Source organism: Mucor velutinosus (genome assembly GCF_035048745.1).
Source record: "Mucor velutinosus strain NIH1002 chromosome Unknown tig00001561, whole genome shotgun sequence".
Taxonomy (NCBI): domain Eukaryota; kingdom Fungi; phylum Mucoromycota; class Mucoromycetes; order Mucorales; family Mucoraceae; genus Mucor; species Mucor velutinosus.
In genome coordinates this window covers 1,224,815-1,239,003 of record NW_027041903.1, presented here as the reverse complement: position 1 = coordinate 1,239,003, position 14,189 = coordinate 1,224,815, and the positions used below count along the sequence as shown (strand labels likewise).

At 41.2% G+C, this 14,189-nt stretch overlaps 8 protein-coding genes across 8 annotated transcripts; 3 read left to right on the top strand and 5 right to left on the bottom strand.

The window, feature by feature from the left end:
* Positions 1-590: 590 nt before the first annotated feature.
* On the top strand, positions 591-1,392 carry ATC70_008558 (Glyco_transf_20 domain-containing protein; the record flags this gene model as incomplete). Its single annotated transcript, XM_064827805.1, has 5 exons — positions 591-616; positions 683-748; positions 817-965; positions 1,026-1,098; positions 1,164-1,392. The coding sequence occupies 5 exons, from the start codon at positions 591-593 to the stop codon at positions 1,390-1,392; spliced, it is 543 nt and encodes a 180-aa protein (XP_064687089.1).
* Positions 1,393-1,874: 482 nt separating this feature from the next.
* Positions 1,875-2,883, top strand: ATC70_008557 (uncharacterized protein; the record flags this gene model as incomplete). The annotated part of the gene is made up of 5 exons (XM_064827804.1): positions 1,875-1,926; positions 1,986-2,101; positions 2,166-2,227; positions 2,288-2,456; positions 2,518-2,883. 5 exons carry the CDS (start codon positions 1,875-1,877, stop codon positions 2,881-2,883), a joined length of 765 nt encoding a protein of 254 aa, XP_064687088.1.
* Positions 2,884-3,074: 191 nt separating this feature from the next.
* Positions 3,075-3,609, bottom strand: ATC70_008556 (uncharacterized protein; the record flags this gene model as incomplete). Its single annotated transcript, XM_064827803.1, has 4 exons — positions 3,075-3,191; positions 3,249-3,397; positions 3,454-3,526; positions 3,586-3,609. 4 exons carry the CDS (start codon positions 3,607-3,609, stop codon positions 3,075-3,077), a joined length of 363 nt encoding a protein of 120 aa, XP_064687087.1.
* Positions 3,610-3,942: 333 nt separating this feature from the next.
* ATC70_008555 (uncharacterized protein) lies at positions 3,943-5,220 on the bottom strand (the record flags this gene model as incomplete). Its single annotated transcript, XM_064827802.1, has 1 exon — positions 3,943-5,220. One exon carries the CDS (start codon positions 5,218-5,220, stop codon positions 3,943-3,945), a length of 1,278 nt encoding a protein of 425 aa, XP_064687086.1.
* A 1,807-nt stretch (positions 5,221-7,027) lies between these two features.
* ATC70_008554 (uncharacterized protein) lies at positions 7,028-7,855 on the top strand (the record flags this gene model as incomplete). Its single annotated transcript, XM_064827801.1, has 3 exons — positions 7,028-7,030; positions 7,358-7,453; positions 7,514-7,855. 3 exons carry the CDS (start codon positions 7,028-7,030, stop codon positions 7,853-7,855), a joined length of 441 nt encoding a protein of 146 aa, XP_064687085.1.
* Positions 7,856-7,968: 113 nt separating this feature from the next.
* ATC70_008553 (uncharacterized protein) lies at positions 7,969-9,683 on the bottom strand (the record flags this gene model as incomplete). The annotated part of the gene is made up of 5 exons (XM_064827800.1): positions 7,969-8,133; positions 8,184-8,758; positions 8,816-9,233; positions 9,286-9,425; positions 9,494-9,683. 5 exons carry the CDS (start codon positions 9,681-9,683, stop codon positions 7,969-7,971), a joined length of 1,488 nt encoding a protein of 495 aa, XP_064687084.1.
* A 211-nt stretch (positions 9,684-9,894) lies between these two features.
* On the bottom strand, positions 9,895-11,282 carry ATC70_008552 (uncharacterized protein; the record flags this gene model as incomplete). Its single annotated transcript, XM_064827799.1, has 2 exons — positions 9,895-11,084; positions 11,138-11,282. The coding sequence occupies 2 exons, from the start codon at positions 11,280-11,282 to the stop codon at positions 9,895-9,897; spliced, it is 1,335 nt and encodes a 444-aa protein (XP_064687083.1).
* Positions 11,283-11,884: 602 nt separating this feature from the next.
* On the bottom strand, positions 11,885-13,372 carry PKA4_2 (cytochrome c oxidase subunit 1; the record flags this gene model as incomplete). Its single annotated transcript, XM_064827798.1, has 1 exon — positions 11,885-13,372. The coding sequence occupies one exon, from the start codon at positions 13,370-13,372 to the stop codon at positions 11,885-11,887; it is 1,488 nt and encodes a 495-aa protein (XP_064687082.1).
* Between the last annotated feature and the right edge of the window lie 817 nt (positions 13,373-14,189).

Below are 14,189 nucleotides of genomic sequence, written 5' to 3'. Positions count from 1 at the left end.
AAACACGAAAACCATTTATTAAGCAATCAAGCAGGGGCTGACAACACTGGTGCCGGGCTCGTTCTCTCAACCTCTATCCACGTTTATCATTACATCTTAAAAATTTTAGAACAAACACAACTTGGCCAACAGATGCAAGGCTGGGTGAATACTACGCTGTCAGATTTGAATTCAGTAAGAATTTCAAGCATTTCAAATGCCAATTATCGCAAGAAAAAGTTTTGATCAATCTCAATCCCACAAAGCAAATAAACAACTGTGAATCCCATTATGCTAAACGTTGCTTTATTCGCATTGATTGACGTCTTTCACATAAACTTTTGAATGAATTAGCGTTGACCTGTCCCTGTGGACCAAACCTGATCTGAAAGCTTGACAGTCCTACTTGAAAGGTCACAGAAGCATTGAAAAAAATCGAATCTGTAACTTTTTTTTTTTTTTTTTTTTTTTTTTTTTTCTTTGTTATCAATCTACAACCAAACATCACATCATGGTAAGGTATAAATCATAGTAAAAGCATATGGATCTTGCTAATATACTGCAAACAGGGTAAAGCCAGAACTACTAGAAAGTTTGCTCAAGTCAAACGTATGATTAGCACAAATGACACTCGATTGTAAGCACAAATTTCGACCACAAGACATTGCCAAATGAAATTAACCTGCTTTATTTATTCCTGTAGGAAGGATAATCGAGAAAAGCAAAAGAAAAAGGAGGAAAAGAAGGAAGAAAAGGCTGTTCGTCATGTGTAAGTAGCTTCAACTATGAATTTGATGGAAAGTGGCTAAACAATGAATGCATTGTATGATTCTACAGTCCCCAAGTGGCTTCTTCCATGTTCTTCCAATACAATGCTGCGCTCGGTCCCCCATATCACATCTTGGTGGATACCAATTTCATCAATTTTTCTATTCAAAACAAGCTTGAGCTCGTCAAATCAATGATGGATTGTCTTTATGCAAAATGTAGGTCACCGTCCGTCTCTTCATGGACATTGTACTGACATATTTACATATTACTTTTAGCTGTACCATGTATTACTGATTGTGTATTGGCAGAATTGGAGAAATTAGGACCCAAATATCGCATTGCATTAAAGTAAGTAGGAGAAATGAGAACAGGGATCGCATTGGTCAGATGGGGTTAACATGAATCAACATTAGAATCGCTCGTGATCCTCGTTTCGAACGTCTTCCGTGCTCACACAAGGGTACATATGCAGACGATTGTTTGGTCAATCGAGTAATGCAGCACAAATGTTATATTGTTGCTACCTGTGATCGTGATTTGAAGCGTCGTATTCGTAAAGTGCCTGGCATTCCGATCATGTACATTGCCAACCACAAGTATGTCATTGAGAGACTTCCAGAACTCGGTGTCAACAACAAATAGATCCTGTCCCAATAAAATGTAAATATCCACTCATTAGCATTAGAAGAAATGGGGTTTTTATTCTGTGTGGGTGCTTGTTGGATCTAGGCTGCTATGATAGTTGGCATGTACATCATGTGTGTGCGGATTTATGCCTTCAATGAGATTCAAAAGAAGATCTGATAAAACCAGACTCGTTGATACTCACATCCAGAACACTACATCCGAAAGCTCAGTCCAATGCCAATGTAAATCGACTGTCAGTGGATTTTATTGCTTTTATGGAAGTAGACAACGTAATGTCAAATTCAAAATTTACTTAATTAAGAAGGCAACGTAGACTTTCGTGCTTTTGTCACATGTGTACAGCATTTCATTGGCTTGCTATTCCAACAATCAGGTATGAATTTTGGTTACAGTGTCAGTTTTTATAATCCTCGGTTAATTTTTCTATATATAAACCGCTTTACCTATCTTTCCTTCAACAATTCTCAGTGATAATAATGTCAGAAAATAGCAACATGAATAAAACTGCTTTGGTATTTGGTGCTACAGGTAGATGCTGGTAGATGTTGGACTCGCAAGACTCGTTTCTCATGCATTTTGTACTGTAGGCGCTGTTGGTAAACAACTTTTAAAGGATGTGTTAAAGAATGGTACCTATGCAAAGGTCGTAGCAGTGGGTAGACGCCCTGTGGAACTCGACGAAAGCACTCCTCAAGACAAGTTGGTAAGCGTGCTTGTTCAGTGCATGATAAGTGTTTGGTTATACTGAGTGTGTGTGAATGTGTTAGGTGCAAAAAACCGTTGATTTTGATAATTTGGAAGCTCATCGTGAGGATTTCAAGAACGTGTCGTAAGTAGTGTATATGTATGCTTAGCTCAATAATGCTCAATCTAAACAACTCAATGCAAGAGATGTCTTTTGTTGCCTTGCTACAACTCGTGCTGATGCTGGCAGTGCTGAGAAGTTTGTCAAAATTGATCAGACCTATGTATTAGACTCTGCAAAGATCATTCACGAAGAAAACAAGCCAACCGGATCGGAATTGGCACCTGTACATTTCCTCTACTGTTCATCCAGGGTAAGCGAGACATCACATTCAATTATAACGGCCATAGTGGTGCTAACAGCATGAAAAAAAGGGCGCAGACAAGAATTCCATGTTCTTGTATCCCAAGACAAAAGGTCAAACTGAAGAAAAACTGGCCGAAACAGGCTTTGAGAAAGTATCCATATTCCGTCCTGGACTTTTGGAGGTAGTAGAGCCTCGTACTCGTCCTCGATTGATGGAGCCTCTTGCAGTAGCTGTCTGTAAACCCATTTTCAACCTTTTTGGCTTTAAAGGCATCAATTCTGTCGATACCGTGGGTAAGGCTATGCATAAAGTGGCCGAAGATAGCTCCATCAAGCCCGCTGATGCTTCCAGTGTCAAGAAATCAGTCATTGGATCCATGGTGTCTGCTTTCAACAATAACGATATCGAGAATATTGTCCACTTCAAGCCCTAAGTAGCATTCAAGTGTATAGTAATAAATCAATTTGTTGTAAATCCTGTGTCCGTCATTCGAGTCTGTATATAATTCGATTAATGCGTTCATCATCAGCTAATCGACCCTGATTTCCGCCCATTTGCAACTATGCAACCATCAACTCTCTACATAACATGCGCATCATCCCTTTTTTTCTTCTATTTTATTGATCATTTTGACACTTTCTTTACTTTCTTGGAGCGATCCTTCTTCTTCAAAGTGTCCATATAGGCTCTAATAATCGTACTATAGGCATTTTGGAATCTATCAAAATCATCAGGAGCAATCTAAAGAGTAAAATATTAGCATAAAGAGCTACTCATATATAACTAGTGCCTGCTTACAATAGTACTGATCTTGTTCTTCTTGTACACTGCACGCACGAGACAAGGGTATTGAACATCATCTGCCTCAGCATTGGCAACAACGGCACTGCCACCTTTGGGCATCTCCTTCTTTACTTTGGATGCTTTGACTAGTCTTTGTGCGGTCACTACAAACGAACATCAATGCAACGAATACCAAGCACACGCAGTGGAGTCCACATACTTCTCTTCATTGTAACAGACACATTGCCTGCTGTCTTTGACTTTTCATAAAACTGACCAAGTTCAACAGTAAACTAGATGCCAAAAGCGTGTCTTAGTCAATGTGCAATGTAAAGGTCGAAATGCAACTTACAGCAAGAGGGTCCAAATCTTTCATTTATGGTATGTATAGAGCGAGAGAAGAAAACGTTGTGGAAGCGTAAATACAAAAATTTCTTTTTTTAAATCCTCTCATTTGGATCTTCTGGCCACACAAACACGGTAAGAAGAAGATGAAGGAAGAATCCGTTTGAATCCCAGTTTAGTTGAGATGGTCGATGAATCGCATTATACCTGACGATGGAATGTGTCTTTTGTGGTGCTATATAAGGAAAAGAGTGGTATGGCATACTGATTAAGCCCAAGGTCAACGTTTAGCAGATGAATTTAAAGACTAACTATCTGTTAAAGGCAACATTTTATTAGGAAAATTCATTTAGATGTACTATTGCTACTCGTATTTTTTGTTGGCTGATACAGTCATGAGGTATCTTTCACGATTAGCACGCAAATACTGTTTTGGCCATTTGACCTCAATCTGTAGCTCTTTAGAAGCACGGTTGACCCAACCACTATCTCTTAGGAGCTCTCTGGCAATCAATATGTAATCGGCTTGACCATTTTGCAAGACATCCTCAGCGTCCTTGGGCTCAGTGATGATACCAACCGCTCCAGTGGCAATATCAGCTTCTTTCTTGATGTATTCTGAAAATGGAACTTGATATAATGGACCAGCTGAATAGTACGCTTGAGAGACGTTACCACCGCTAGAGACATCAATCACGTCGACGCCAATTTCCTTGAGCTTCTTGGCGTAAACAGTAGCATGTCGAATATCCCAGCCATCAGCGTCTTCACCACCTACGAGCGTACCATCATTGGATTTGTGATCAGAGGCAGAAAGACGAACCCAGAGTGGTTTATGAGCAGGCCAAGCTGCACGTACACGCTCTACAACAGCAAGTGGGAATCGAAGACGATTCTCCAAGGAATCACCACCAAATCTATCCGTACGTTGATTTGAGTTTCCAGACAAGAAACTGTGCAATAGAAAGCCATGAGCACTGTGAATCTCCAAGACTTCAACACCAGCTTTATCAGCACGAACAGCAGCATCAGCAAAATGTTGGATCACTTGCTCCATGTCTTGCTCAGTCATTTGCTTAGGAATGCCATAGCCTTCACTGTATTGTTCTCCTGTAGGTCCAAAGATGTCGGCTGGCCAGCCACCAAACTCTTCAGGGACAAGACACTCAGCGCCATGAAAAGGTGAGTAGACAGAAGCTCTACGTCCAGCATGAGCAATCTGGATAGCTGGAACAGATCCTTGAGACTTGATGAGCGACACAATCTTTGCCAGTTGAGGAATATGATCATCAGACCAAAGACCAGCATCTTCAGGCGTGATTCTTCCTCGAGGTTCAACAGCAGTAGCTTCAATGATAATCATACCAGCACCTTTGATAGCAAATTGACCATAATGAGCCACATGGAAATCGTTAAAGAAGCCGTCTTGCGAACTGTACATACACATGGGAGAGACTACAATACGGTTATTGAGCGTTACAGAACGAATGGTAGAGGGACTGAGCAGTTTGGAGGCCTGGGCATCTTCCTGAGCAAGAGTTGCACCCACAGCAGGTTTGGAGTTGATGACTTGGGGAGGCAGCTGGGTGGGGTTTTCCCTGGTAGTAGTAGTAGTAGTAGTAGTAGTAGTGGCGGTACTCATTGGACTCCTATTGTAAATGTATATTCAGAGATGATATTGAGATGCAAACAAACCTTACTATGGTACCCTCCTTTTATACTTTTGCTATGCTCATTATTAATCAAATCGACGTGTCACATCTACCAGGATATGTTATCCATGAATTTGTCATTCGACGTGTCACATTGGGTGGTTGAAGAGTGTTCAGTTTCTTGATCTGTCTTGTCAAGTATCAAATTCCAAAATGGCAATGTATTTGATATAAGCTGTTTGACAGTTTCCAAGTAAAATATATGGTAGGGTGACTTTTGAGTGAGTAGAAAACATGTCTATCAAGCATCTCACTATACCATACGAGTGCCTATGCTTCGGATGGTTCTCTACTTTCGCTTCGCTTCGGTAAGAATCAATCAGTGCAGCAGCAGCTCGCTCTACCGATTGCCTTTGCGTATCTTCTCAGAATACTGCTACTTTCATTGTGACCATCCACTTACGCATGAAAACCCTTCATATGATCTGCGGATGCGAGTCTTATATGATGCTTTACATCGATGTGCATGTGGCTACTTCATATACGTTTAAACAGCATACTGGTATTTCTCCTTTTTAGTCTTTAGGGTCCATGATACAGCAAAACCTGAGTGCCTTTGAGCTGCGTTTTCTTGCGTTCACGGCTGTTTTAGATAGTCAGAATAGCACCAAACAATTGCTCTCATCTGGCAGTTACTTTCTGACACCTTTGCTCAACTTTTTGGGGATCAAAAAAACATGGCCAAAATTCGACCAAAAAGCATGAGGTACCCCTCATGGTTTTCACCGAAAATCAAACGATCGCGTTTTTGATCTTGATAGCGTAGACTTTTGCTATGGTATGTATTGGATCAAAATGTTTCTATCAACCTAACGTAACCTCTGAAATCATCTTTGTGAGATTTTGATATGTAAAATCTCGACTTTTTGGCCAGAAACGCCATTTGATATTTTACCGAATTGCTCAGTAAGTTCATTAAAAATAGCCATCATAACTAGCATCATTGGATGCTCCTTGAAAAGTTCTACTAGATAGCTTAAGGCTGTAAAGGATGATCACAGCAACTTTCATAGTCGAATCCTGTAAAATAAGTCGATCAAGTCGAAAAAAAGGCAAAATATGGCCAATCTTGAACAGATAAAATAATCTGGGTTTGAATCAATTTTGGCAGCTAGTGCGGCCGGCTGGCGGACTCAATACCCTTTCCATTATGAAGGCAATACAGTAATAGATGCTTTTGAAGCGTATGAAAACTAGGCAGCAAATTACATAGCACTATCGTTAGCCATGCAATTTTTCTTGCATTTTATATTTAATAGAGCCGGTCTCTCAAAATACTTGTTAGATCAACTTCTTTTCTTTTTAAGGCTTTTAAAGTGTCTACTATAGACTGAACATTTACGATTGTTTTTTTTTTTTGTAGGGCAAATGCTTGCTTTATTTAAAGTCCCATTGAACATTTATGATTGAAATAATAGGGGCAACTGAAATTTCCTAAATTGTTACAATTCTGACAACTCAGTGATCTGCCGTATTATTTCATACAATACAGCCAAAGCACACTTGTTTTGTATCAAGTACTGATTCACTGAATTGATCCAACATGTCATGCTCTTCATTTCGTGATCTGACAAATGTCAATTTGCAATCTAGAAGCATTTCCTGTCGACGGCCGGACCGAGTAGATTGAACAGGCGCAAGTCTACTAATGATTTACATTTGCCGGACTCCTCCACTCACTGTCATTGACGCCCAAGAAAGCAGAAAGCATAGTAATCCTTCCTTTTGTGCTTTAAGATGGTATGTGAGATGATGTGGTTGATGACTGAGATTTGTGTGTAAGGAGAGACATAGTACAACGCTTACTGGACATCGATGGATTGATGGATTCGACTGTTGGATATGACGATGGATGTGGATGGTAGATACATTTGCATATGGATCAATAGCATCGAGTAAAGCATAGTGCCATATAAAGAGACACCATCATACAACGACGCTTCAACCAAGGCAACCCTCACAGCTTCCATGCTCACATGCATGTTGTCTCTCTTTCTCTATAAATCTTAGCATCAGCCTTGGACATGAATTTTGGCCTATACTCATGCATTCTTGTTCATTCATCAGGCTGACGAGCAAACTACTCCTAGAAAGAGAACTTTCCGTAAGTTTACCTACCGTGGTATTGACCTTGAACAACTCTTGGACTTGTCTTCTGAACAGGTAAAGAAATCACGGTATTTGAGGTATCAGGCGAGAAAGTTAAACAAAATGATGCTATAGTTCATGGAGCTCGTTCACTGTCGTGCTCGTAGAAGATTCCAACGTGGTCTTAAGCGTAAGCCCATGGGCCTCATCAAGAAGCTCCGTGCTGCCAAGAAGAACGCTCCCGCTGGCGAGAAGCCTGAGGTTGTCAAGACCCATCTCCGTAACATGATCATCGTTCCCGAGATGATTGGTTCCATCATTGGTATCTACAACGGTAAGGTCTTCAACCAAGTTGAAATCAAGCCTGAGATGACCGGCCATTACCTTGCCGAATTCTCCATCTCTTACAAGCCCGTCAAGCACGGTCGTCCCGGTATTGGTGCTACTCACTCTTCCAAGTTCGTTCCTCTCAAATAAATAAACGAGATCAACCACTTTCTTTGGACAATACTTATCATTTCACTTTTTATCATATCAATATGCATTGAGAAGAGAGGAGAGGATGAAATAAAAAGCTTGTTTTTTTTAACTTAAACACTGTATGGCGATTGATATTGGTGAATGTACTTGTCGCTGCTGGATCTTTGACGGTATGTCTCTCTATCTGCTAGGTCGATCCATTTTTTGATGGCTTCGTAAACATCATTTTGAGTGTTTTTGACAGCTTCCGAGACAGAGTCGCTCACAAAGAAATCCTACCCATCATATTAGCACTGTTATTATTAAAAGCATGGCATTCACTTACCCAGTGATGAACAGCTTCGGGTAACACAGCGTATTTGGCATCTTCGTCCCAGTCAATACGATTAGGGGCATCATCGCTCTGAACACTGAGCGTTCTCCAGGGATCCCACTCACCGTCAATCCAAAAGACGCGATCCAGGCTGGCGTGCCATCCTTCATACTCTTCATTTATCTCTCTCCAGATGGGTCGCTTGGGCACTTCATGCTCACCAAACATCAGAGGACATTGGCGTTGGAACCAAGCTGTGTCCAGTTTGCGAGACACGATGGTAGGTCTCCAAATAGGAGCTCCCGTCTGCCAATAAGCATACTCTGTGCAGACCTGCCAAAACCAGGCACGAGACTCATCTGTATCATCCTTGTACATTTTGGAGCGAGGGTCGTGTGTATCCAGGCATTCATTGACAGTTTCATCTTCATCGCAGGCCCTTTTGATGACATTCTTTATATAGTTGCCATACGCTTCCACCTGCTCCTGGAGCGATGTGGTGCCGTCAAAAATGGAGCAGAAATCATCGACAAAAGGGTTCTTTGCTGGAGTCATGTCTTGCCATAATCCCAAAGGATAAGATAATACTAAATGTTACATGTTTGAGCAGTGCAGCATATGGAAGAAGATACGTTAGAGCTTACATTCAGCAAAGTCATCATCATGCTCCAAATCCTCAGCACCAAACTTCTTTTTCAGTGCTGCTTTCTGACCAATGGGACTGAACAAGATATGATCTACATACAGAATGACAGAGCGCAATGCCTGGATGCAATGCTTGGGTCCGTATTTACGAATGGGGTCAAAGTATTGATAGTAGTTGTAGCTCATTTGCACGGGTGCAGAGGATGGCACTGCTGCAAACACCAATTCAGGGTATTTTTGGCGCATCCAGCTTGCAAGGTTTCCAGAATAAGAGCCTCCGTATACTATGTACTTTGTTTCAGGTGCTGGTGGTAATTCTACATCGAGATTGGGAAGCTTCAAGTCAGTAATAAAGGATGCCATGTCTTCCAAAGCTTGCTTGGTGTTCAAAGTATACAAGTATTCGGCAGAAAATGTCTGTGTTTCCTATCAGCACCCTGCGGCGTCCATATGGCTCTACTACACTTACTGGGCCAGGCATCGATTTACCATAAAATCTGTGCTCCATGACAATGATGATACCGTTCAATTTCTTTGCAAGCTCAGCCATGGTGGAATTCACAACGTAATATGAGCGTCCATCAGCAGGTGTTTCACCAGCATTGTATACTATTGCAAATATACGTATGTTCCGAGTTGAGCATGGCCATTATCATTTATGCGATCAAAAGACTTACGAACAACAGGACCACCAGGCTTGTAAGCATCTGTATTGGCCCAATATCTATGCTTGAATGTAGTTTTGTTGGAGGAAAAGTGGTCAATGGGTTGATCAAAGTAAAATGGGCCATATCGTTCGGGTAGTTTGTCCTTATCGACTGATTGCTTGGAAATACCAGCCTGCTTGGATAGGATTTTGCTAGGCATATAAATCAACATGTTGTCCCATTATTCATCTCACCATGTCAGTCACCTACTTTCGGATCGTCTGCCCAGGCGTGTAAAACGCTGTCGCTAAATGGCAAATACTTAGCAATACAATAAGCGATGCAAAGTATTTCATTTATTTGTATAATAGAGAAAAAGAAGAGAAAGCTAAAAACTACCAAATGCAACATTTATTACTAAAAGCGGATGATCAAACAAACTTCCATTTGATGGGAACTGAGCCATGACTAAAATCGCCAATTTCTTCAAATGCAGCAGGACTCAAATCAAGGCCACCAGATTTGCATGTCTTGCAGTTATCTACAACTGTTACTTGAACAGTCTTGCCAGTGGGACCCACCACTTCAATGTCCTTGCCACAGTTGGGATTGTTACGGCCATTGTCGCCGCCCATTTGCTCACTGTTGACAGCAGCAACGAGCTCTGAGTTCTTGTTTTGCTTACCACAAGATCCAACGCGAGTCTCCAAGTCATAAAAGGTGCCTTGGCCTCGGTTGTACCCATCGTCTGGCAAGGCTCCAGCGAGACGGATACCACCAGCAAATCCAGCAGTGACATTCTTCTTGGCACCTTGTTCATTCTTGTTAGTTTGACCTTGACCTTGACCTTGACCTTGACCTTGACCTTGACCTTGACCTTGACCTTGACCTTGACCTTGACCTTGACCTTGACCTTGATCTTGATCATAATTGTTATTGTTGTTGCTACCATAGTTATTACCGTAGCCGTAGTTATTACTACCACCATAGTAATCGTTTTGATTACCTCTGTAATCGTTATTTCCTTGTCCATAGTAAGGGTTAGGAGATTGTTGCTGATCATCTTGGTAGTAATTGTTTCCTTGATTGCCTCCAGAATAAAGTTGAGATGGTGCATAGTAATCGTTTTGCTGTTGCTTATTAGGACCATGATAGTCGTTTTGTTGCTGATTACCTGATCCTCCATAGAGCCCATTGTCATTATTGTTATTACCGCCATAGTAGCCAGCATTACCTCCATAATAATCATTATACTGCTGGCCTTGAGACGGATCGTTTGATTGTTGTTGTTGCTGTTGTTGCTGGCCTTGGTCATAGTACTGTCCATAATCTTGTTGACCTTGACCTTGTTGCTGCTCTTGACCTTGCTGTTGATCATATGAAGCAGCTAGCTTGTTTGGCCACTTGATACTGCCATCTTCGTTATAAGACAACTTTTGAACTGGTGCAACTGAACGAGGCTCGTATCGATTGCGATTACCATTGTGATTGTAATTGGCACGATTGGGAGGTGCTCCACCGCCATTACGATAAGTATTTCTTCCAGGATTACCGTGATAAGCATTACGAGATGGAGGAGGATAGGCCTGGCGGTAATGACCGCGTCCTCCTCTTGAGTTATCTGTCATTACAAATCGTCAGCTACAGATGAATACAAGATTTAGTTTGCGCTACCTTGAGGCTGGCTGTTCTTGTTCACGATTTGATTTTTGTTCAGCACAAGATCTGGGTGATGATGGAAGAAGAGGTCGTTGGGAAAGGTTGCATTCACAATACCCAAGAGCGCCAATGTACAGATGGAAGCTAGAATTCCTTTCATTGTATTAAGATTGATAGCGAAAAAGAAATGCAATAATCAAAAAGTACCATTGAAAATCTTTTTCTAATCCAAGACATGTCAAGGGTTATCAATGCTAGTTTCAGAAACGTATCAATGATACTTCATAATATCAGTTTGCTATACAAGGGTATCAAATCATTACAAAGTGTGCGAGGCTTTGATCTGATACATGGACCATACAAAGCCTAATGATTGCAGATCTTTCTGAAACACTGCTTTACAAACGTCCGTCGTAAATATCACGCTTGGTCAGTAGCCCATCAATTTTACGAATTTTTGGTACATCTACGGCATATGCTGTATATACCAAGTGCTTGAACTTGGATAAACGATTGTCTTTACAGCGCAATCTGGCTATTCTTATAGCACTTTGGGTGTAGCTAATGCGAGTTATAGTTTGGATATTATTTCAATAATCTGGTATAAACAATTGTACACGCCTGATTTTACGTATCGGTTGCTTTCTTTCACTTTTTCAACAAAAAAAAAGATTCATTTTAAATACAATTTATTAATTTGATGAAAAGTAATGATATAGTACAAAGTGATAAAGAGGTAAAAGTACAAGCTTCAAAGCGCATTTAGTTGCGATCGAAACCACGGACAATGTCTTCCAGAGAGCGACCCTTGGTTTCAGGAACCTTGAGGTAGGTAAAGACAAGGGCGAGAGCGGCAACACCAGCAAAGATGGCAAAGGAATAGCCCTTGATGCCTTCAAAGATGAGAGGGAAACATTGGCCAATCAAGAAGTTCATGGCCCAGTTGACAGCAGTGGCAATGGCACCAACAGCTGATGAAGCGTAGACAGGAGTCAATTCAGAGGTCATCATCCAAGGAATGGGTCCAACACCGATAGCAAAGGCAATAACATAGCCAAAGACAGAGACAATCAAGAGAGCACCCACATTGTAGACATAACCAATGATCAAGAGAACAGAAAAGATACAGGCACCAATTTCAGCAATCATCAGCAAAGGACGACGGCCCATGCGGTCAATCAAGATCAAGGACAAGATGGTAGAAGCAAAGTTGACGACAGTAGTGACAATAGCCATGTACTTTGACATTTCAGCATCGAAAGCCATGTTGAAGATGGTGGTGGAGTAGTACATGACAGCATTCATACCAATCAATTGTTGAGTAATGTGGAGTGTGATGACAGTAAGAGCAATGCGACGGATAAGAGGATCTTGGAAGATTTGGATCATGTTCATGGGAGAGCGGATACCTTCATCTTGAGTAACAACACCATCTTCAATTTGATCATCAAAGGACTTCTTGTCCTCAATAGAAGCAGCATCAGCACCTACAATGGCTCTGGCAGCAGCAGTACCCAATTGACCTTCAACCATACCGTAGAATTCCTTGTCAATGTTGGAATTGGGACGGAGTCTTTGAAGATTCTCTTTGGCTTCTTCGATGCGGTTGATGGAAACAAGGTAACGAGGAGATTCGACACAACCAGCCATCAAGAAGAATTGAGCAATAGCAGGGATAGCAACAATAGCATAGTTGATTCTCCAGAGAGGGACATTGGCAAGAGGAAGACCAATAACAGAAGCAAGCAAGATACCAATGACAATAGCAAATTGGTTACAGGTACCCATGGTGCCACGAGCCTTGATAGTAGACACTTCACCAACATAGGTAGGAGTAGAGAGAGAACCGAGACCACAAGAAAGACCACAGAAGATACGACCGATAATGAACATGGCAGGATTGACAGCAACACCGATCAGCAGTGCACCAATGATCCATCCAATGTTGTTGAAGATGATGGTCTTCTTGCGACCAAATTTAGTTTGAATAGCACCACCAAAGAGACCGCCGATCAAACCACCTACACAAAAGGAGGCAACAGCGAAACCCCAAAGAGCATTGTTCATGGGAATGCAGTCAGGGAAGGCTTTACTAGCCACATGAGCAGCGCCATTTTCACAGGCATGAGTAACTTCACCAGGAACGTTAGCAGAGCCAATGACCCAACCATTACTAAAAGAGCCGAGACAGGAAATGATTACACAGTACACCATGTAACCAGGCATTTTGAGTTCAGTAGAATCCACCATATTGGATATTGAGAATATAAGGTATAAGAATAGTGTATGAAATGAGCTTTTTTTTAATTTAGTAGAGTAATTGAAAAATGGAGTTGCGTTCAAGTCATTCTTTATATACAAAAATCTGGTTCTTAATGTAACAATGAGGCTGTTTTCTTTTGATCCAGGTTGGCATGACTGAGAAAAACTGGATTTTTCTTTGGAGCGAAATCCAAGGCCCTTTTCTGTTTATCGCCGTTTAAAGCGTCAAAGTGGAGTGTTTGTGTTTCAACCTTTCAAATTGGCAATAACCATGGATACTACTTTCATTTGACCAGTGATTGTGCCATGTTCAAAACCACTGCCAACTGTGGTGACATTTAACGGTCAACACAGAGCTAAAAGAGGCTCGAACAGCTTACAAAATGTCGATCATGGCCAGCATTTCTATTTTGATTTATTCAATTCAAGTGAAACAGTCTATACTTTCTTGTTTTCTATAGCCCTTGATCTTGATTCATTTCCGTAGATGGCCTCATTTTTTTCGTTTGAACGTTTTAGACAACCGAATTGCACGATTATCTCAACCAACCGCTGTGGTTCACCGCAAAACCAACTCACTGTGCCCCATAATGCGGATCAGTATTACACACTACTCTTCATGCGATCTTATCTACAGTTCAAATTGTTAATTGGGATGGAAAATACTCCACAGAATAGAGCCCACAATTGGCATGTGTAATTTTTATGAATGAGTTATACACAGAGCATTGAGCATTTGCTCGTTTTGTATACTGATTCTGTATGTCGTTATTGATTTTCTGTAAACATGCATGCAGGCCTAACT